The sequence below is a fragment of the Carya illinoinensis genome, chromosome 7 (assembly GCF_018687715.1).
Source record: "Carya illinoinensis cultivar Pawnee chromosome 7, C.illinoinensisPawnee_v1, whole genome shotgun sequence".
NCBI lineage: Eukaryota > Viridiplantae > Streptophyta > Magnoliopsida > Fagales > Juglandaceae > Carya > Carya illinoinensis.
In genome coordinates this window covers 33,029,600-33,050,866 of record NC_056758.1, presented here as the reverse complement: position 1 = coordinate 33,050,866, position 21,267 = coordinate 33,029,600, and the positions used below count along the sequence as shown (strand labels likewise).

The following is a 21,267-nucleotide window of genomic DNA, read 5'->3' as shown; positions in this document are numbered from 1 at the left end:
CCCCCCTTCAATTAAAAAGCCTCAGCCCTCGGAGAAACCAATGCATGATTTTCCTCCTGGGACAGTGCCCGATATACCTCCAATAGACAAAATTCAGCCTTTTCCGGATGATTCAACCGCGGCCATCTTGTTGCTGGAAATGCAAGCAGGCACCATGGGTAAAACCAAAAAACAGAAGGAACACAAGAGGTCCCTCCCTTACCTCAAGGCCTAAGAAGCTGAAGAGGTAAGCTTAAACATGTCTCCAAAGGCCGAATGAAGACCATGATATGGAATTGCAAGACACCATCCCATAGCACTTGGATCTCTAAGGGCCTTAGATCTCTAAGAGCTAATATTAAAAAATATAACTCAATATTATCTTTTTGCAAGAAACTAGAATACTAATTGAGCGTACGTTATATATTGTAACTAGTTTGGGTTTCCACTATTTTATAAGTTTTCCATCCTCATGAAACAAATGAGACATTTTGTTATTATAGCGATCAGGTGTAGGTATCGAACTGGTCAATATTAATATGAATGCAATATCTATTTTCATCTACTATGAACCTGTATATCAACCCTGGCTCGTAACCTTTGTATAGCCCTTGCTCAATGGCATTTTAAGGCAAGTTTCTAGAACACGTTGGACTCAATATAAAATGCTTTCCTGGGACCCTGGTGTTATATAGGTGATTTTAATGACTTGTTATATCAATTTGAAAAAGTGGGGGGTCACCCATTTACATCTTCAGTTGTGGGAGGTCTAAAATATTTAATGGAAAAAAATGACCTAATTTATCTAGGCCTCATTGGCCCATCTTTCACTTGGACCAACAACAGGCAAGGCAGAGCATTGATAAGGGAGAGACTAGATAGGGGCGAAACGAATCAACAGTAGAGGTTATTATTCCCTTACGCAAATTAGCAACATCTATCCTCTTTGGCGTTGGACCACCACTCCTTGGTTTTAAATACTATAGTAAACCAAAGTCGTGCTTTCTCTTTCAAATTTGAAGGATTCTGGATCCATGAGCCACTCAATCAGATTATTATACAAGAAGCACGAGAAAAATCTTTAAGGGGCACTCCAGCATACATGCTTTGCAGAAAAATTAAAACCATAAAAGAAGCTCTCAAACACTAGAATAGAGTCCATGTCGGGAAGATCCGATCTAATATTCAAAAAATAGAAGACAAGCTTCTTCAAATACAATGCAGCGATCCCGTCCTTTAGAATCAGAAAGAGAAAAAGAGCTTCAACATTACCTTCAAAAATAATTGAAGAATGAAGAAAGTCTATGGTATCAAAAATCCAGCATTTCATGGTTAATATCTTCAGACCTCAACAAAAATTTTACCATCTATCAACAAGTATCTACATGCGCTTCAATGCAATTAATTCCATTGATTTGTGCCCAGGTAATTGGTCGATGGCCCCTTCTATTATTGAATCTTCATTTATTAATCTTTTTCAATCCATATATGTATCTTTAGATCCAATTGTCCCAAGCCAGCTTGAGAATCTTTTTGAAAAATAGATTACATATGAGGACAATGTTTTCCTTAGTGCAATACCAAATGAAATTGAAATTTTTGAGACCCTAAAGCAAATTTCAAACTAGAACACTCTTGCCCTGATGGAATGAAAGCCCTTTTCAATAGACATTATTGGGTCATTATAAAAAAATTGATGTGATCATAGCAATCCAAAGTTTTTTTTTTTTCATTCAAAAGGGGAAACTGTTGAAACAAATGAACCACACAACTATTGCCCTTATTGCAAAAATTTCTAACCCAATCTCTCCTCACCACTATCGACCTATTAGTTTGACAAATGTTCTATACAAAATTATTACTAAAATTCTGGCCAATAGACTCAAAACCACTCTTTATCGAGTTATATCTCATTTTCAAACAGCCTTTGAACCTAGTCGTAACATCAAAGAAAACACATTAATAGCTCACGAGCTATTTCATCACCTGAAGGAAAAAACAGAAAAAGAAGCACAAATAGCCATAAAAATTTATATGGAAACAATGTTCGACTATATAGAGTGGGAGAGTGGGATTTTTTGTTTACAGTATTGAAAGTGGTGGGTTATAACAACAATTAGATTAGCCCAAAAAAAGAATGCATGACAACAGCATCCTTCTCCATTCTTATCAATGGATCTTCGGAGGCTCTTTCAAGGCACAAAGGGGGCTAAGATAGGTGATCCCTTATCACATTTTCTCTTCATATTAGGCATAGAGGTGCTATCATGATTAATAGCTCGGTCAGAGACTCAAGGCAATTTTGAAGGTATTTGACTTAACAAAGATTGCCCCTCAATCTCCCATATGCTGTTTGCGGACGATTTAATCATATTCGATAAGGCTACGGAAAGGAGTGCTCAAGAAATATCTCAAAATTTGGAAAAGTATCAGGCTTGGTTGGGGCAAAAAATTAATCTCAACAAAACATCCATCTTCATCACTAGGAATACCAACTCCTTAGTCAAAGAAGCAATCACTCAGATTTTGCCCTACAAATCATCTTCATTCGAGAATGAAATACTTAGGAATACCAACATCCTTCAATCGAGTCAAGAAATTTTTTTTAAAGATTTGATGGACATAATTCAAAATAAATTAGAAGGTTGGAAGTCAAAATTACTTTCACAAGCAAGCATAACTATGCTAATCAGAACAGTGGCAAGCACAATCCCATCATACCAGATGCAATTTTCCATGCTACCAATATTGATATGCAAGTCTTTGAACAAAAGCTTCAAAAATTTCTAGTGGGTTTTTCTAACAATCAATCTCACAACCTCACTCTGAAGTCATGAAAATCCATCTGTCAACCAAAAAAAGAGGGAGGCCTAGGACTAAGATTAATGGAGGATATGAACTTATCCCTGCTAGCAAAAATTAGATGGAAAATGAGCAAACCAAGCATGGGATTATGGCATAGGATCCTCTCCAAAAAATATCTCTAATTCGAATAATTTCTTAACGTTAAAGCAAAAACGTCGAACTCATGGATATGGAAGGACCTCCTTAAGACTAGGGAATTGCTTTCGAAAGGGACGTGCTATCAAATTTTCAATGGGCTATCAGTTAATGTTTGGTTTGAACCTTGGATACCCACAGTGGATAATTTTAAACCAAAACCAGGCAACCAGATGAATGAGGTCCATCCTCACCTGAAAGTCTCTGATATCATTGACATTATCAATCATCAATGGGAAATGGAGAAGTTGAGAACCCTGTTCATGCTAGAAACAATTACAGAAATTCAAAAAATATTGATCCCCTTCCATAGGCAGTGATAGGATTCAATAATCTAGACTCCCAATGACTCAAGTAAATTTTAATGAAAACAGCTTATCATTTAGAGGTGAAAAATCAAGAGATTGCACCTTTGTTGAATTTTCCAACCGCCAAGTTCAAAAAAATCTGGAGCTTACAAATTCATGATCACCATAAGCTGCTACCACCATGGAATCGGCTACAAATGATTTATCCAAAATCTTCTACTTGAACTATGCCCCCTGTGCAAAAAAGAGGAAGAAACTCAATTTCATATTTTTATTGAATGCCTCTTCACTCAAATACTATGGCAACAAAGCTGTTGGCCTTTGAATCTAGATCTCATGTAGTTAAATTCAATTTCAGAATGGATCCAACTTATAATCAACCTAGCAACATTGGGTCTAAATGCTTCCATGAAAAACTCTTTTTAGCTGTTTGCAGTAATTGTAATTGACTTTATATGGAGGAAGCGAAATGAGCTGGTTCATAACCACATTGTGATTTCAATCAGAGAAGCAATCACTCAGTTAGGAGAAAGTCTATCAAGTCTACAAGTTAGCTTGGGAAACGAAATCTAAAGCCCAACAGCTCCTTTGATGTAGTTATAAGAGACTCATTCTCCACCTCCTTGATTATTTGTCAGGATTTGGAAGGTGTTTGTATGGAAATTTGGACCTCAAAAATTCCAACTATAAATCCTATTATAGTAGAGGCAACAACAACTTTTTTAACTTCTCAGATGGCTAAAAGTTTGTAACAATGCCCATCAACTCTAGAGAGAGATGCGCAGCTGGTTATAAACACTATCGTTAATGAATCTACCCCACAAGAAACTGACTCCAATCATCGAAGATATTCGTTAGAACCTTCAACCAAGCAAAGATTGAAAAGTAATTAAAATCCATCGTTAGTAGAATCAATGTACACATTTAGTAGCCCAATAGGTAGCGACTAACTTGATATTTGACCGTGGAAAATGATATTATTACTACTTAACTACAACTTATTTACAACTCTTTTTATATTTGATTTTTTTTAATTTTTTATTTTATTTAATAATTAAGAAAGTGAGTATTAATAAAATTATATTTTTTTAAAATTTTTTCTTAACGATTAAGGATGTTAAAAAAATACTTAAAAGAAAATGAAATAAAAATAAAAAAATTTAAAATGCATATGAGTGATAAATGGGTTGTAATAGAGTGGTAACTCTATCACTACCCGTCTACGACCGTAGACCCCTTCTTAGACGTGGTTTGGATTCGGAAAAGAGATTAGAGCCTTGTTTGGTTAACCAAAACTAAAAATTTCATCTCATCTCATCTCAACTCATCATTGTATTTTTTTCAAATCCTAATATAAAATATAATAAATAATCTAACTTTTTCAAATTCTAATATAAAATTAATATTCAAAAATTATATTATAATAATATTTTATTTATTATTATTTAAAACATCTCATCTCATTTTATCTGTGTAAGCAAGCGGGGCCTTAAATGTGCTTATACGGTAAAACAATTCCGAATCCAAACAGCTGTTTCGGGCTTGTTTGGCAACGAAGGTGTTTTTAAAAGAAAAATACTAAATATATTTAAGAAAAATTTACAAAAAAATTATTTCTTCTCATGTAAATTATTGATATGTTGAAAATTATAAAATTTGAAGTTTAAAATAAAACTAATCAATTAAGTCTTGTAAGTAAAAATATAAATACATATAATACTATTCTTTTAAAAAATTTCAACATTTCTTATAAAATTAGTCAAACACAAATATATATTTATAATTTTCAACTTTTCATTGAAACATTACTCAAACTAAAAAATTAATACAATTTTTATAAACTTTAAAATAAAATTAATCTTAAAAAAGTATATCTAAACAACTTTATTTATCTATGCGTGTGGTCCTCATGCATTGCTCACAACTACATGTGGTCTTCACGTGCCATCCCTTCTGATAGCTCTTCTCGCAACACTGGCTAGATAATTGGAATCGCCACCACCAGATCTTTTCAGATTTGACTTTTGTAGTTGAAAAGAGATGAGTTTGTTGCTTTCACATGCTAATAAAATTTATCATAGTTGGTCTAAACTGTAATTCATTATTTTTTCATTCTTTTTTCCTTATTGTATAGTAAAAAAAAAAAATAGTTCGTCTCTTAGATGGTTTGTCCTTAAAAGTTGAGTCATTTCTTTATATGAATTATGAGATTGAGTCTTCCTTTAGGTAGAGTATTATCTCTTGAACATTTGTCTGTAAAGAGTATCAGTATCGATGAAGTCTAGACCAGTATAATAGTGTACTGGTGGAATTCCAAATAGTTGATAAGATGATATACCCGCATGTATCCAGTTATGGATTTAAGTTTCTTTTAATAAATGAATAAATGATGACATTTTTCTTAAAAAACTAATTTTTAATATAAAATTCATTGGATGTGCTAGATTGCTGCCTTTTAAAATGTGATGAACCACCTTAGCAATATGATGATATCCAATTATAGGAAATGTAGAATTTGTTAGAGAGTGACTTTAAATTAATTTCCCCTAACTTAGGGAAGTGAATGGAGATTACTGCGGCAAATGTATACAAATTTAGATTTTTTTTCTTTTTTACAAGTTTTTAATCTAAACACTTTATTAATTTGGGAGACAGGTTGTAATTTCGTTTTCTTCAGAGTGGGTCGGAAATGGAATACGCCTACTCCCTTCCTTCATTCCTTCCAGGTTAGGTAAGAGGTCCACTCCCTTGTCTTATTGAAATCTTGTTGAATTTTCCAACCCCCACCCCCTCTCCACCAAAAAAACAAAAAAAAAAAGGACTTAATAGACATTGGTATTTCAGTTTTCCTTCCCTCCCGAATTAAAAAATAATGTTATATTTCGTATTCTTATTTTATTTTCATTTCATTATATAAGATATCATATATTTATTATTATTAAATAATAAAAAATTATTCAATAAAATATTATCAAATGATAATAAATATATCTAATCTTATATAATAAAATAAAAATAAAATAATAATATAATGAATAGAATTTTATTTAAAATAAAAAATTTTGGCTGCGCCTTAAATAAGGAGAAAATACGGATGCATATACGCCGCTATCCCATTTGATTTGCTGCCCAAAAGGTTCAGAAGCTAAACGGGTAGATCGTTGTTAGGTGACGCCTTCTTTTCTTTCTCCAATCTTCTTCTTCAAATGTTAATATTGTCGTTGTTTGGTAAGTCAGTGGGCTCAGTTTGAACTTACAAAAATGCCCTTTTCAGTATATTCCTACCGAATAATGTGCTCCCTTCAAAATCTTCCTCCAACCACTCTCAAATTTTCAATTTCACCTTAAATCTCACACAAAACGAATTTTTAGATAAATTAAAATCATCATAATTTTTTTCCACTCTATTGATAGATTTTCTTTATACGTATTACAAATTTTCATGTCATTGATCAGAGTGTAATTCTTCACAAATAATATTGTTCTTAGATTTCAAACAATCATATGTTAAAATTAATACATAGAGATTTAATCATAATTCGAATAAAAATTAATTTATTTTATTTCATACTAGAAATTTTAAATAACTGCGATGTATTTAGAATTTTACCGTTGTAATCATGTAGCGACGTTGTTTGATTTCAACGAAGAATATAATTAATGATGTGATATTAGGTTGTGTTTGGTGTTTCGATAAGTATTTTAAAAAATATTTAAATAATTTTAAAAGCTCTTTAATATAAAAATTAAGCTTTTTGGGTATTAAATATTAAAATATTTTTAATTTCAAATAAGTCAAAAAGTACATTTGAGAAAAAAAAATCATTTTGATGTTTTTCTTTAAAGATAATTTTCTAGATAATACGGAACATTTGAATTTTAAAGAAATTATTAATAAAAGAAAATACCCATACAAGATAATTATAACTTTCAAACTTTAAAAAATATGGTAATAATTTTTAAAATTTCAAATAATTGTCATTTCTACATTAAAAACCACTTTTCTAATTTGTTTATAAACAAACATAACGTATTTGAAAGTGTTTTAAATATATAGTTACTAAATAGTAAATAATTTTTAAATATTAAAATTTATTATTTAAATTATAAACTATAAATTTTAAAATTATAAATTATATTTTTCACCATAATCTCAATCATGTACTAAATAAGTCTTTCTTTTGTCACCATCACGACGCTTAATTTTGGTCCAATCAGATTGCAAACTTCACGATCTTTGTTTTGTGACGTAATAAAAATATAAATATTTAAAAATAAATATAAGACCCACGTAGTCACAAAGCATAACAATTCATTTATATATTTGGTCATACAAACATATGCCTACAAAATAGTGTATGGACAATAACAGTTCCAAACCACTTGAATTAAGTGATATTTTCCTGATTAGAAAAATAAAAGTGACATTTTCCAAAAAGTTAGAGAATGAAATATAAAAAGGAATTATTTCTTTTGGGGTATGGTAAAGACGTAGGATAAAGTAAAATAATGCGGGTGAGATGGCAAAGAATTAAATACTAACGATGACGATGGATGCGGGATATGCTTGAAAAATGTGGGATAAGATATCAGAGAGGGTTCCAAAAGGGTATCAGTGGCATTTTTCGTAATAAAATAAGAAACGAAGGTTAGTTTTATAAAAACAGAGACCGCGGGCGAGTCGACCAAACCTGCGTGTTAGTTGGTTGTATCGCCCGGTCGCTTTCTACCTCATAAACTGTCTTTAGAAGCCCCTCCGAGCCCGCAGCACCAACAAGGCAACAATACCAGCAACAACAACACAGAGAGCAAAGGGAGATTTTCTCGATGGATTCAGACTACGGCATTCCCAGGGAACTCTCCGATCTTCAAAAACTCCGATCTCTCTACAAACCTGTACTCCCTCCTTGTCTTCAGGTCCCCACTACTGTCTCTCTCTCCCTCACTCTCGATACAAGTTTGATTTTTGCACTCTCCATTTTGACTCCTATTTTTAGAGTCGCTAAATCATCGGAGCTTCCGCTTGTTTCGTTTCGATTCTTTTTTCTTTTACTTTTTTGTTTCGTGTGTAGTCTAAGATCGTTTTTTTTTTTTTTTTTTTTTCCCGCAAATAATGGTGAATGAACTTAAATTGTTGTTTTGTTCCATGGGTCGCTCTCTATGTGTTCGAAAAAATTTGTGATCTGATTGATGTCTAGTTCGGTTATCATCTCAGAGAATTGATGGAACTGCTCGATTAGATCTATTGTTGTTTAGTGCCGCTCGGTTTGGCTCAGTATTCTTTGGTTGCTACTATTTTTGTAACTGTTCACTGCCATCGCCTCGCAGTAAGCAACCGTAGTGTTGCTGGGATGTATTTGGATTTTTTTTTATCAAATGCCTATTTTGCAGATTACAATCTGGCTGTGAGATTCAAACAGAGGGTTTTTTGATAAATGAAAAATAGACATCTTATTATTTGAGCACGCACACTAGAGACTAAGTATGACTTATAACGGGTTGTTGGAAGTATTTGAACTCAAAAATATTTCCAATGTAAATAGCATTTATGAAAGTTTAGAAGGGTGTTTCCTGGTTGTTAAAAGTTTGACGGGATTGGAATAATTTCTAACGTAATCATACATGGTCATGATACAGGGAACTGCTGTCAGGGTTGAATTGGGTGATGCAACTACTGTGATAGACCCCAATGATGCCCACAGCATATGCCGATATTTTCCCCATACTTATGGTCAGCCCTTGGCTCACTTTCTCAGGGCAACAGCAAAAGTCCCAGATGCTCAGATTATAACTGAGCATCCAGCAATTAGGTACCCATCTGATTACCATTTCAGTTTTTTATTTGACAATCAATCTTATGTATCCAATGGATTGTCTTCTAACAGGGTGGGAATAGTCTTTTGTGGGAGACAGTCTCCTGGAGGACATAATGTTATATGGGGTCTTCATGATGCTCTTAAAATCCACAACCCTAGTAATACTTTACTTGGATTTCTAGGTAAACTGCCTTTTCTATTGTTCTACTATCTGTTTATTTCATACTAGTTGGTATGTGTATTTGTCCTTTGTCTGTACATGTGTTTTATGTGTGTATATATTAACCAAACCCTCTGGTTATGTGATATCCCATTTGATAAGGATAAGTGTAGGTGGTGTACAGGATCCCACATTGCTTAGGAATAAGAAGTTCTTACTATTTATAAGGTTCCAATAGGGCTTCAATTGTATTGTTGATCAGTTCTTTTGGAGTATAGACCATATGGTTTGGGCTTTATATTGAGGCGTTATAAATGGTATCAAAGCCTATTCCAATCAGAAATGTGGGACTTGAGTTGTGCCACCTACGATAGATGGGCCCGACGAGGACGTCGGGAATTTAAGAGGGAAAGATTGTGATACCTTATATGATAAGGGCAGACGGTGTATAAGATCCCACATTGCTTGGGAAGGAAAAGTTCTTACTCTTTATAAGGTTCCAATGGGACTCCAATTGTATCATTGACTAGTCCTTTTGGAGTATAAGCCTTGTGGTTTGGGCCTTTTATTGAGGCATTACACGTTAATAGTCAGGTCCTATATACTTTGTTTTTATTCTCTCTCTATGAATTTTTTGACATGTTTCGTTGTGCAATATGCTTCACATTAAAATATTGTTTCAGAATGCTGCAGTTAGGTTGCATTTTTGTAACATATTTCATTGCCAATTTGGTTGGCATATGAGAAGATGGTGAGAAAAAGCTGGCATATGACAGCATGGTGTGTGCATTTTTGCAGTAAGCTATAGTAATTACTTAATACAATGCCCTTGTAATTGCAAACAGGTGGTTCAGAAGGTTTATTTGCAAAGAAAACTCTTGAGATAACAGATGACATTCTTTCAACCTACAAAAATCAAGGTAGGTGGTTGTATAAGGAAATCTTCTTGTTGCAATATTAAATCACCATGCATTGAAGTGTATGATCTTTATTTTGGTTGTCTTTCACTAGGTGGTTATGATTTGCTGGGACGGACACAAGATCAAATTAGAACAACCGAGCAAGTTAATGCTGCCTTAACTGCATGTAAAGATTTGAAATTGGATGGCCTTGTCATTATTGGAGGTACTATGGATGTGGCTATTTTTAACGTTGGCATATATATTTTTAGTTTGAAGTTATTGAATATGAATTTGATGTTTTTGAAGGGGTGACATCAAACACTGATGCTGCTCAGCTCGCTGAAACATTTGCCGAGGCAAAGTGTGCCACAAAGGTATTTAGCATGTGAATTTTATATGATGGAATTTATGAAATACTCCAGTGAACAGTCATATTATAGGTGGTTTTCTCCCTTAGTGGATTTTTTTAGTTTTTCTATTGCGGTTCTGTACCTTGCATTTTGCATAAATTTATTTGAATATTATTTTGCCCTACTATAGTCTTATCATTTTAACTTCTGTGCATTTCTCAGGTGGTTGGTGTACCTGTCACTCTGAATGGAGATCTCAGGAACCAATTTGTGGAAACTAATGTTGGTTTTGACACGATATGTAAGGTATTAATTAAGTTATGTTGATGGTGTACTTGCATGTTTAAGAAATTACTCCTAATCACCCAAAGAAAATCCTATTGCATCAGTAGTCTAGGGGTATCATGCTTGAAAATCTGATTCTCGCTGAAGGTAACAAACCCTACTCCCTTTATGTATATGTTTTCTGCTTCTTATTGTGTTGAGGTGCACTTGCATGTTAATAAGATTAGATTATTCATATAGCTGTTTGGATCCTGGAAACATATGTAGTATGCTTGTCTCCTAAGGCCTCAATTGCGAACAAATCTCATATAGTCTCAAAATTTCTCATAATTTTCTTCCCAAACATCAGTCAAACACAAACACTTTTCAGTTTCAAATCTTCAACTTTTTTTCATCTAATCATAATAACTTTCCCTAACCTCCAAACAAAACACAAAAGACAATTCAACCTTTTCAAATTCTAAAATAAAAATAATATTCTAATGATATTTTAATTTTATAATATTTTTATTCAACTTTTTTCTCTCTCATTTCCCAAATTCCATTAAAACATTTTAACTCAAATCAGTTTACTACTATTTACAGATTTCTCATCTCATCTCATTTTCCAAACGAGGCATAAATCTCATCATTTTTTGTTAGAAGAGTTCCAAAATTATGTGATGAGACCATTTGTAATCCATGAGTCTTGGCCATGAGAATTAATTAGTTAATTAATTTTTCAGGTCAATTCCCAGCTCATCAGTAATGTTTGCACTGATGCACTCTCTGCAGAGAAGGTAATGGATTAATGTCCTTGATTCAGTTCTTGTGAAATCTCTGATCTTTTCAGTCTAATTTCAGTGGTAGTTGATTAGTGTATGATTATTGATCTTTCTGTGCAATCTTTTTCATGGTTTATCAATTCTTGGGTATCCATTCTCTTCCTTTTTTATGTTGTTCAATTGAAAAATCTACCTAACTTGTTTTCCATTCCAGTATTATTATTTCATCCGACTCATGGGTCGGAAGGCATCACACGTTGCTCTAGAGTGCACCCTCCAGTCCCATCCGAACATGGTTAGTATTAATTTTTTCTAATGCCATTGGACTTGATGTCACCATTATGAACTTATCAATTAAAATTATACATTTTTCTTGATCACTGTTCTACTTGTAACTTGATACACTCTTTGCAGGTTATTCTTGGGGAGGAGGTGGCTGCATCAAAACTTACTATTTTTGATATCACAAAACAAATTTGTGATGCAGTTCAAGCCAGGGCAGGACAAGGTTTCAAATAGTTTGTGGTTTTTTAATGCTACAGTTGGTGCTACTTTCAATTTTCGTTATCTGATCTTTTTTATTTGGACCAGACAAGAACCATGGGGTTATCTTACTACCAGAAGGGCTTATAGAAAGCATTCCTGAAGTTTATGCTCTTTTGAAGGTAACTTTGGTAGTTAAATAATAATTCCTTTTGAAGCACCCGTGTCTCTCTTTCCATCTCTCACTATCTCTGCCCCCATAGATGAATAATCCTGAAGTATCTTCTTTAAGTAACGGCTTCTTTTTCCATCCAAAACTATGCGGTTACAAATTTATATTTCTTTTTGTATTTTCATGTGACATTAATGAGCTAAATAATGTGTTTGTGATTTAACATTGATATTTTGTGCCTCAGGAAATCCATGGTTTCCTCAAGCAAGGTGTTTCTACGGATAACATTTTTTCCCAACTTTCACCCTGGGCATCTGCTTTGTTTGAATTTTTGCCTCCTTTTATTAGGAAACAGGTTCCAATTTCCCGTGCTTCTCCCATTGAAAGACATTCCACTTAATTTAATTTTAATGAGTTATGCCCGTCTAAGATTGAGATTTTGAATGTTACAGCTGCTCCTTTACCCTGAATCAGATGATTCCGCACAATTATCCCAGGTAATGGGCTTCAGATACTTTCATTATGGAAAGAACACATTAAACTTTAAGATCTCTAATATCCTTTTTACTTTATTGTGCAGATCGAAACAGAGAAACTTTTTGCACATCTTGTGGAGACTGAAATGAACAAGCGTCTGGTACACAATTCTTGTTTCTTTTTTTATTGTTTGCTCTTATACATGTATAGCTTTTTCATGCTTTGTTCTAAACTTCTAATATTGACTGCACTGGGATTTTTCTCTCTTTTCGTGACATCTTTTTCTGGTTGGGATATCTCAAATATTATTTCCTCTTGTTACTTGAATGTCTATTTTTAACAAGGGGATTTTTCTGTGTTATGGTGCCTGAGAAAGTTATTTTTATTTCCTTAGGGGAATGATTTGGCATCCAATGGGCCTTGTTACTCCCCCACAGAATGCAAAATCCATCTAGTGCATTAGTTCTTTGCTGCTAATCTTGCCTCTCTTCTTTTGCTTTAGCATGGAATTTTGCTTCCTTTCCTAAGACTGTTAGTCCTTACTGAAGTTTATGTTGTGTAGTCATTAAATATTCCTTAGAATTGTAGTTATTGTTTGACTTGTATTCTATCCTGTACTTTTATTTTGTCTGATGCTTAATTAATTTGAATCATGATTATAGATTAGCATTTGATTGCTTTTTGGGATAATAAATTATAACAGACTAGAATTGTTTCCAGAACTGTTTATGCTGAGTTATATTTAACGCAACAAGACTCATGGTTGCTGATGCCTTTTGCATTTTGAACAGAAAGAAGGCACATACAAAGGGAAGAAATTTAATGCTATCTGCCACTTCTTCGGTTATCAGGCTCGGGGATCATTACCATCAAAATTTGATTGTGACTATGCCTTTGTATGTAAACGTTAGGCATTTCTTTGTCTCCTGAGCATTTTTAGCTATTAATATCCTCTTTTTACGTTAACATTGAGATGATATTCTTGCAGGTTCTTGGGCATATCTGCTATCATATTTTAGCTGCTGGTTTGAATGGCTACCTGGCAACTATAACTAACCTGAAGAATCCAGTGAAGAATTGGCGTTGTGGTGCTGCTCCAATGACAGTAGGGTTTTCTTTCTCAATATGTTTTTTTAGAGCTTTTCCTTCATAACAAATACGAATTTTAAAATTTTTCTTAATTTATTATTTTCCAAGTTAAGTGCAGTCCAGTGTTTTTTGGTTCTTTGATAATTCTTGCAATTGTCGTGGCCGTTGACTTCATTGATGTACTTGATGAACATTAGGCAATGATGACTGTGAAGCATTGGTCTCAAAAACCGGGGGCCTTGTCAATAGGAAAACCTGCCATTCATCCAGCAACTGTGGACTTGAGAGGCAAAGGATACGAGTAAGTCTCCTAGTGATTTGATTTTTTTTTTTTTTTTTTAAATTTTTGGATGGGGTAATTGTTTGATTAAGCATTGATTTTTGCTTCATGTGGTTTGATTGTTACTCTGGTTTTAATGTGGTGAATAACTTTGGTTGCAGTCTGTTGAGGCAAAATGCAGCAAAATTTTTGATGGACGACATATACAGAAATCCAGGACCTCTTCAGTTTGATGGTCCTGGTTCTGATTCTAAGGCTGTAACTCTATGTGTAGAAGACCAGGATTACATGGGCCGCATCAAGAAATTGCAAGAATATCTTGATAAGGTGCTTATGATACTATGGTCTCAATTTTTTAGTTTTATTCATGCACAATATTTACATTGCTACAACCATTTAGTTTGCAAGGTTTTGTAATCCATCGCTTTCTGTTGATGGATTTAATTCTGTGAGATTTTAAAAGATGATACTTATTGTTTTGTTTTTTTTATTATTTATTTCATTGCAAGCTTACACTTCCTTATGTGATATGAAATTTTTTTATGGTATCTAAACTATATCACATTTACTAATTTTATAAATCCATCGTCCCATCACACAAACTTGTTACACCTATTAGAATTTCGTCGCACAAACCTAGGAGATAGTAATTGCTGAAAAATTTTTCTCAAGGCTTTGTTCTCTCCATTGAACTGCAAGAACCCCAACCGTTAATCGGAAGTTTCACAAGTTGAACTTTGGGCCACAACAGAAATGATGAAATTACATCGACACCCCTAACAAGTTGAAGTTGTGGAAACATATATAAAACAAAACTGGTTTTTTGTAAAAAATTATTTTATCTTTGTATTTACTTATCAAATATATATATATATATATATATATAACCTAGCTCCTACTATAATACATTGGAACGATACAATACCTGATTGCCAACTGGAGTAGCCTTTGGAGAATCAAGTTTAAGCCTCATGCCTGCCTCATCTCCTACAGCATTACCCTTGAGTGGGAATTGTCATACTTGAGATATATACCTTTTTTTAAAAAAAAATATGAACCTAATTTGCAAGATATTTTGGAATTAGAGATTGTTTCCTTGTGCTTCCTTCAGTCTGCATCACCTATGCATTGCCCATTTGGCTTGTACGTCCCTCCATTTGTAAATTCTCTCTCATCGAACTGCTTTTTTTCTCTCCAGGTACGAACTATTGTAAAGCCAGGGTGTTCACAGGATGTTCTGAAAGCAGCTTTGAGTGTCATGGCTTCTGTGACAGACGTTCTCTCAGTGATGGCTTCCCCTTCATCCAACCCATCTCTTTAAATATAGTTTGTTCTCATTTAAATCTGATGTGCACGTAACTTGAATACCTAAATAATTGTGATATCACCCGCTTTTTTCAAATACTTACATCCTTAAATTGTAGGCCGGGCACTGAATTTGATCTTTGATTTAGTTTTTTTTTTTTCTTTCCTTTTTGAGAAAAATAATCGAGGATTGTATTTTAAGTTTTGAAAGAGATAAATTTTGTTTTTTATCATAGTGACTAAGTTTTATGTGGTTTGAAGCTTCCATGTCATCAATAGCGTTAAGGCGTTTTGCACAGGTTGATGGTCACAGTTTCATACGACTGCATGTCATAGTTTGATGACTGATACAGCAGTGTTATGTGCCTGCCATGGAAGTAGCTGCCTATCTTGTTATGCTGCATTTCGTTGGTGCATCAGTGTTTCATAAAATATATGATGTAAATTTAAACACTTCCCCCCCCCCAATTTTTCTCGCGCATGTAACGATGGTATTCATAAGAGTTTTGGCGTGATTAATTTGGCATACTTGTGATTGAAACTGTGCCTGTCTCATACTGGAATTGCAAGTCAGACTTGCAGACTCCTGCATCGTTCCGTCCGCAGCATTTTATCAGGATCTTAGAGATGACAAGCACCAGCATGTTAGGCAGCATGTACTGCATGCTATAAAAAATGATTTTCATCATTTCATCGTTTCATGATATGAAATGAAATTATATATAAGTAAAAGTTATATAGTTTTTCAATTATTTGATATTACATGAAGAAATAATGAAAGGATGATAATCAATATTGTTCAGTGTGATTGTCATGAAACAACGAGGATGTTGCTTATGTATAGTAAAGAACTGTAGTTGGTCAAATTGATTATGCCCAAACATTTCACAAATCTCCAACCCTTCCTATCACACATTCTTTGTTTATTCATGAGAGATGCTTCACGTTATGTTGGGGTGCTTTGGAGCCGAGCCTTCTGATCTCTCTCAGCGATCGGGAAACTTCTATCATGGTAGGCCTCTCATCGGCATTCATCTTAAGACATCGAACTGCGATCTCTGCACATTCCATTTGTTGTTTCTTGTCTCCTTCACCCGCTAGATCACCCTTCAAATAGGATTCAGTATTTCTCTCTCTCTCTGTCCAATTGCCACTTTTGGCATTTGAGATTGAACTTTCCCCTCTGCAATTCCATTCAGGCACCATGTTCCTCGCACTCTTTCCAGTTAAAATCTCAAGCAAGACGGATCCGAAGCTATAAACATCGCTCTTCTCTGTATACCTGCCGGAATTTAGCGATTCCGGAGCAATAAACCCAACGTCCCCCACAACTTCGGCATCTACATGTTTTTCACCCATGGGAATGGGCACCGAGAACCCGAACTCGAACAGTTTAGGAACAAAGTTTCCGTCTAAGAGGATATTTCTCGAGTTTATATCTCGATGGACGATCAGATCGGGCGTGACGTTGTGAAGATACGCAACTGCATGTGCTGCTTCGCTCGCTACACTAAGCCTGCTCTTCCATGATAGCCGCCGACGGCCGTCCAGTATATGATCGGAGAGGCTTCCATTTCTTGCAAACTCGTACACTAACGTTGGGATTTCAGTCTCCAAGCAACAACCCAAGAGCTTCAGGACATTCTTGTGCTTGCTCAACTGAGACACGACCGCCACCTCGTTTATGCACCATGTTTTATGAATCCGAGATGAGGTTGCCAGAAATTTCTTGACACATATTTCACGACCATCAAGGGTTCCTCTGTAGAGGCTATGCTTGAAATCCTCGTGTAAGATTCCATTCACACAATACTCGTTGGTGGCCTTGTAGAGCTCTCGTTTGGAGAAGATCCGAAAGGGACTGTATTTGCCATCAAAAGAAGTAATGAGATGCTCCAAAACCAGACCTCCATTTTCCAAGTAGAAACCCTCCTCCGTTTCGGCTCTGGGGAACCGAAATTCCACAGCTCGGCTTTGTCTCTCTCTCGGCACCCTGAAACATGGCAGCATATTTGACGGTGAGGTATGAATCTACCTCCTCCTCATTTTTTTCTTTTTTTTTTTAATCAAGCATATTTTATAGATAAATAAAAAGATTACAAAAAAGTCAACAAAAAAAGTCAAGAAGGGTCTTGCCATTATTTATGTATAAAATATAAGTTATGTTATGAAACTTAATGAAAAGAAGAGAGTTTCAAGAGATTGAGAGAGTGCGAGAGAGGAGATTCTCTTATTAATTTGTATATTATATAACATCAATTTACCCATATATATAGGGTTACAAAAGAGATTATGCTTTTAACGACTAGTATTATGCGTTTGACGGCTAACTAAATGTGGTCATACAATTCAAGATAGTTTATAACACTTCCCCTTTGGATGACCATATTTAAAGAATATGTCTCGTTAAAACCTTGTCAAGGAAAAACCCTGTGGGAAAAAATCAATGGCGAAGGAAAAAGAGTACAGTATTCATGTGAACCGCCAAGTGCTTTAGGATTGCCTCATTAAAACCTTGCAAAGGAAAACCCAGTGGGATAAAACCTTAGCGAAGGAAAAATAGTACAATCAGCACAAGTCTTCAAGACATTACTTCTCCTGAAAAATGTATGATAACAGGTCTTCAAACCTCCGCATTCCAATGTTCTGCACAATTTTCTTAAATGTTGCAGTTGGTAATGCTTTAATGAATAAATCTGCCAGATTATTACTTGACCGTATCTTCTTAACATCAATTTCACTTTTCTTCTCATAAATTGCAATGATTTTCTTGTGTGGATCTGAAAGATAACTTGCATCTGTACATCCAACTAAATGTGGACTTGATCCATGTTGATAAAATAATCACAACTGGATCTTTCTGCTCATCACTACTCTTCTGGAGTTGTGCTCTTCTGGAGTTCTTGTAAATAACACAGTTAGTGAAGAATTCATCAACATTAAACCGCTAATCTCCTTTTTCAATAAAAACGGTGGCCAGCTTTTAGACCAGACAAGCACCGCTGATTTTCAACTCTTCTGTAGGTGTCAGGCGTGTTGTCAGGCGCTGCAGCTGTCAGGCGCTGCAGCTGTCAGGCGCCGCAGAGCTATGAAGTTATATTTCGTTTCTTTTCTCTTGCTTCACGAGAGATGCTGTATCATAATTTTCTCTATAAAAGAGATATTCAGCTCATCTTCATTCGTATCTCATTTTCTTCACTTTTCTGTAATCATACTGCATTTTTACTCTACAATCTCTTTCTGCATTCTTATCCTGCAATATTTTTCTGCAATGGCTCATCAATCTTCTCAGGGTCAATATATGAGGTATTCTGCACCTCTTTCATCAGCTGTTCCTGCTTCTATCACAGGTGCTATCATGCAATATAATGATCTGACTCATAAGTCAGATAATGAAGCTATTTATGAGCTTATGAGTCTCGGTACCCGATACTCATCATCCATTGTCGCATTTTCTCAGCAACTGCAATCTAGAACTTGTGGAGTTGACAAACTCCACGAGAATATTGCTATCCTTCAACGACTTCTTCTGGAGTCCAACATGAAGATATGAGCAATAAAGCAAGAGAATAAGAATTTAAAATCCTTGATTAAATCTTCTTTTCGATTACCCACCCCTTTAGATAGGGATGCCATGCAAATTCTTGAAGAACAAGAGCGCTTGAAGAATGAGGCAAAGTGCCTCAAATTTCTGTAATTCTTGTTTCAAGATAATAAAATAATATTTCACAAATATTCATATTTGTGTTTCTATCTTCTGGTAAATGTTTTATGTGTTTCTTTTTATTTCTTCTTTAATAATGCACACTTCATATCAAACCCATAATTTGAATCTGAAATACTAATTCTATTAAAAGATGGTATTTCATGACTAATAACATCATCCATCTTCCCCTTGAAGCCACAAGGGTTTCAGATTTATATTTCAAATATGTGCAGTTTTCATGAGTTCTTCTGGAGCCTCAATGACATTTAAATCATATATATAAACTGCAATAATAGCTTGTTTCCATTTACGTTTGGATTGCTTTAGATCATATAAGGATCTTTGAAATTTGATAGAATACATATTTCTAGATGTATTCAGATTAGAAGTTTCAAGCATTTTCTATCCTTCAAGGATTTTCATATATATATATATATCATGATCCAATGATCCATATAAATATGCAGTTAATTATGCATATCCAAACTCTCGGTAACTTTCAAGCTAATAAAAATCTCAATATGATTTCAACTACTTTAAAAGCGTATCAATATTGTTTCTTCAAGAAACTAATTTGTGATTTCTATATCACATTTTCATATTAAAAGCTTTAGACTTTTTATATCATGTATATAAATATCCACTGATATTTAACAAAAATCACATCTTTAGGTGTTTGGACTTCAGGTCCATATTTGTCACATTTAACTAGTGATATCAATTTTTCAGGAATTGATAAATTGACTCGTGATTTATATATCACATTTTTATTTTCTTTCTATAAATACCCACTGACATTCAACAAGCATCACCTCTTTAAGTGTTTGGACTATAAGTCCTGATGCATCATATTTTACTAGTGAATCAATTCTGCAGAAATTGTTTCTTTCAAATTTGGCCAATATTTTACGTCGTATTCTTTGACGGTTCTTGATTCACTTTCATCATTACTTCTAGTAATGTCAATTGTCATCTCATATGGAAATACGTTGTCGACAACAATTTTATTTCTATCCATAATTTCTCCAATATTCATCAAATGTATCGAGATCTCGTTATTTTCAGGTACTTATCCCTCTTCAAGGGAAGACATTTTCATGAAAAACCTCTTCAGGAGACACTCTTCAAGAGTTTATATAGGAGAATTTTATACAGAGAATTTGGATAGACTTTATTGCTTATTTTGTGGGTATGGTCTCTTCAGGAGCACCAAATTATTTGTGCATTTCTCTTTTGAAATGCTCTATCTTTTATATTAATACGTCTCACATGCCTTTAGACATGTCTTTAGACTGCTGAATTTCTTAATTGTCTTACAGGGACTTTAATCCTCGCTGGGATTTTAGCATCTAGAATATGAGACATTTTTATCTTATTGCATTCAAAATTTAATTATCATCTGAACTTCTGGTTCACATATGATAATCAAGATAACGTCGAATTATTTCATCTTATTTGCTTCTGGCAAATTTTTCTTTCCACTTCTGGTGGTAAGACTTTATAGTAAAAGAATCTTCTGGTTCTTTTATGGACGTCCATATGAAAATCATTCGACTTATCATAATTGATTTTGGATGATCAAGATAACCATTAAAAGATACAAATATTTTGAATCATATCACCTTTTGATGCATCATAATATTTGATTCAATAATTTGTATAATATCATCTCAAAGAGAAAGCTTACAGTTTTTCCAATACAAGCTTCTGGCCCGAAAAGATATTCATTATCACGTCCAATCTCTTAGTTTCTTTGAATGAAACGCATCATTCTTTTCACTTCAGGGAATAGAATGATATAAATTCATTATCATTCACTTCAGGGAATGATGTAGATCTAGTAAGACGTGACTAATGATTCTCATCAAAAACTCATTATTTTGCTCAGTCACTGAGAAACCAGATATAAATTTAGAATATATTGTGAACATTTGTATTTCATATTGCTACTTCAGGAGCATACTCGATATTGCTATTTCAGGAGCACATTCGAGACGTTCATTCAAATATATATTCTTTCCACAATTTCAATTATGCAACTTCAGGTGCATAAATCATAATGAGCTTTTGGTACAAGTATCAATCATTTAAACTATGAGATACTCAAAAACTATTATTGATTTAGGGCGATCGTTCAGGGATGCTCCATTTCCATTCTCAGATAAATCATATCATCAATAATTTATAACAA

The 21,267-nt window shown here is 34.1% G+C and overlaps 2 protein-coding genes across 2 annotated transcripts; one reads left to right on the top strand and one right to left on the bottom strand.

The window, feature by feature from the left end:
- Positions 1–8,014: 8,014 nt before the first annotated feature.
- Positions 8,015–15,630, top strand: LOC122316740 (pyrophosphate--fructose 6-phosphate 1-phosphotransferase subunit alpha). Its single transcript, XM_043133489.1, has 19 exons — positions 8,015–8,204; positions 8,925–9,097; positions 9,173–9,285; positions 10,109–10,183; positions 10,275–10,388; positions 10,472–10,539; positions 10,738–10,821; positions 11,526–11,579; positions 11,779–11,859; positions 11,979–12,072; positions 12,156–12,229; positions 12,464–12,574; positions 12,672–12,716; positions 12,800–12,856; positions 13,488–13,592; positions 13,685–13,801; positions 13,983–14,086; positions 14,227–14,392; positions 15,264–15,630. The coding sequence occupies exons 1-19, from the start codon at positions 8,115–8,117 to the stop codon at positions 15,384–15,386; spliced, it is 1,848 nt and encodes a 615-aa protein (XP_042989423.1). The 5' UTR covers positions 8,015–8,114; the 3' UTR covers positions 15,387–15,630.
- Positions 15,631–16,181: 551 nt separating this feature from the next.
- LOC122316741 (non-functional pseudokinase ZED1-like) lies at positions 16,182–17,406 on the bottom strand. Its single transcript, XM_043133490.1, has one exon. The coding sequence runs from the start codon at positions 17,378–17,380 to the stop codon at positions 16,298–16,300; it is 1,083 nt and encodes a 360-aa protein (XP_042989424.1). The 5' UTR covers positions 17,381–17,406; the 3' UTR covers positions 16,182–16,297.
- Positions 17,407–21,267: the final 3,861 nt, after the last annotated feature.

Bases quoted from the DNA above. Each gene is read 5' to 3' on its own strand.
- LOC122316741 (XM_043133490.1), bottom strand. From the start codon at position 17,380: ATGCTGCCATGTTTCAGGGTGCCGAGAGAGAGACAAAGCCGAGCTGTG.
- LOC122316740 (XM_043133489.1), top strand. From the start codon at position 8,115: ATGGATTCAGACTACGGCATTCCCAGGGAACTCTCCGATCTTCAAAAA. The intron at 9,098-9,172 runs GTACCCATCTGA...GTCTTCTAACAG, and splicing joins ACTGAGCATCCAGCAATTAG to GGTGGGAATAGTCTTTTGTG. The intron at 12,717-12,799 runs GTAATGGGCTTC...TTTATTGTGCAG, and splicing joins ATTCCGCACAATTATCCCAG to ATCGAAACAGAGAAACTTTT.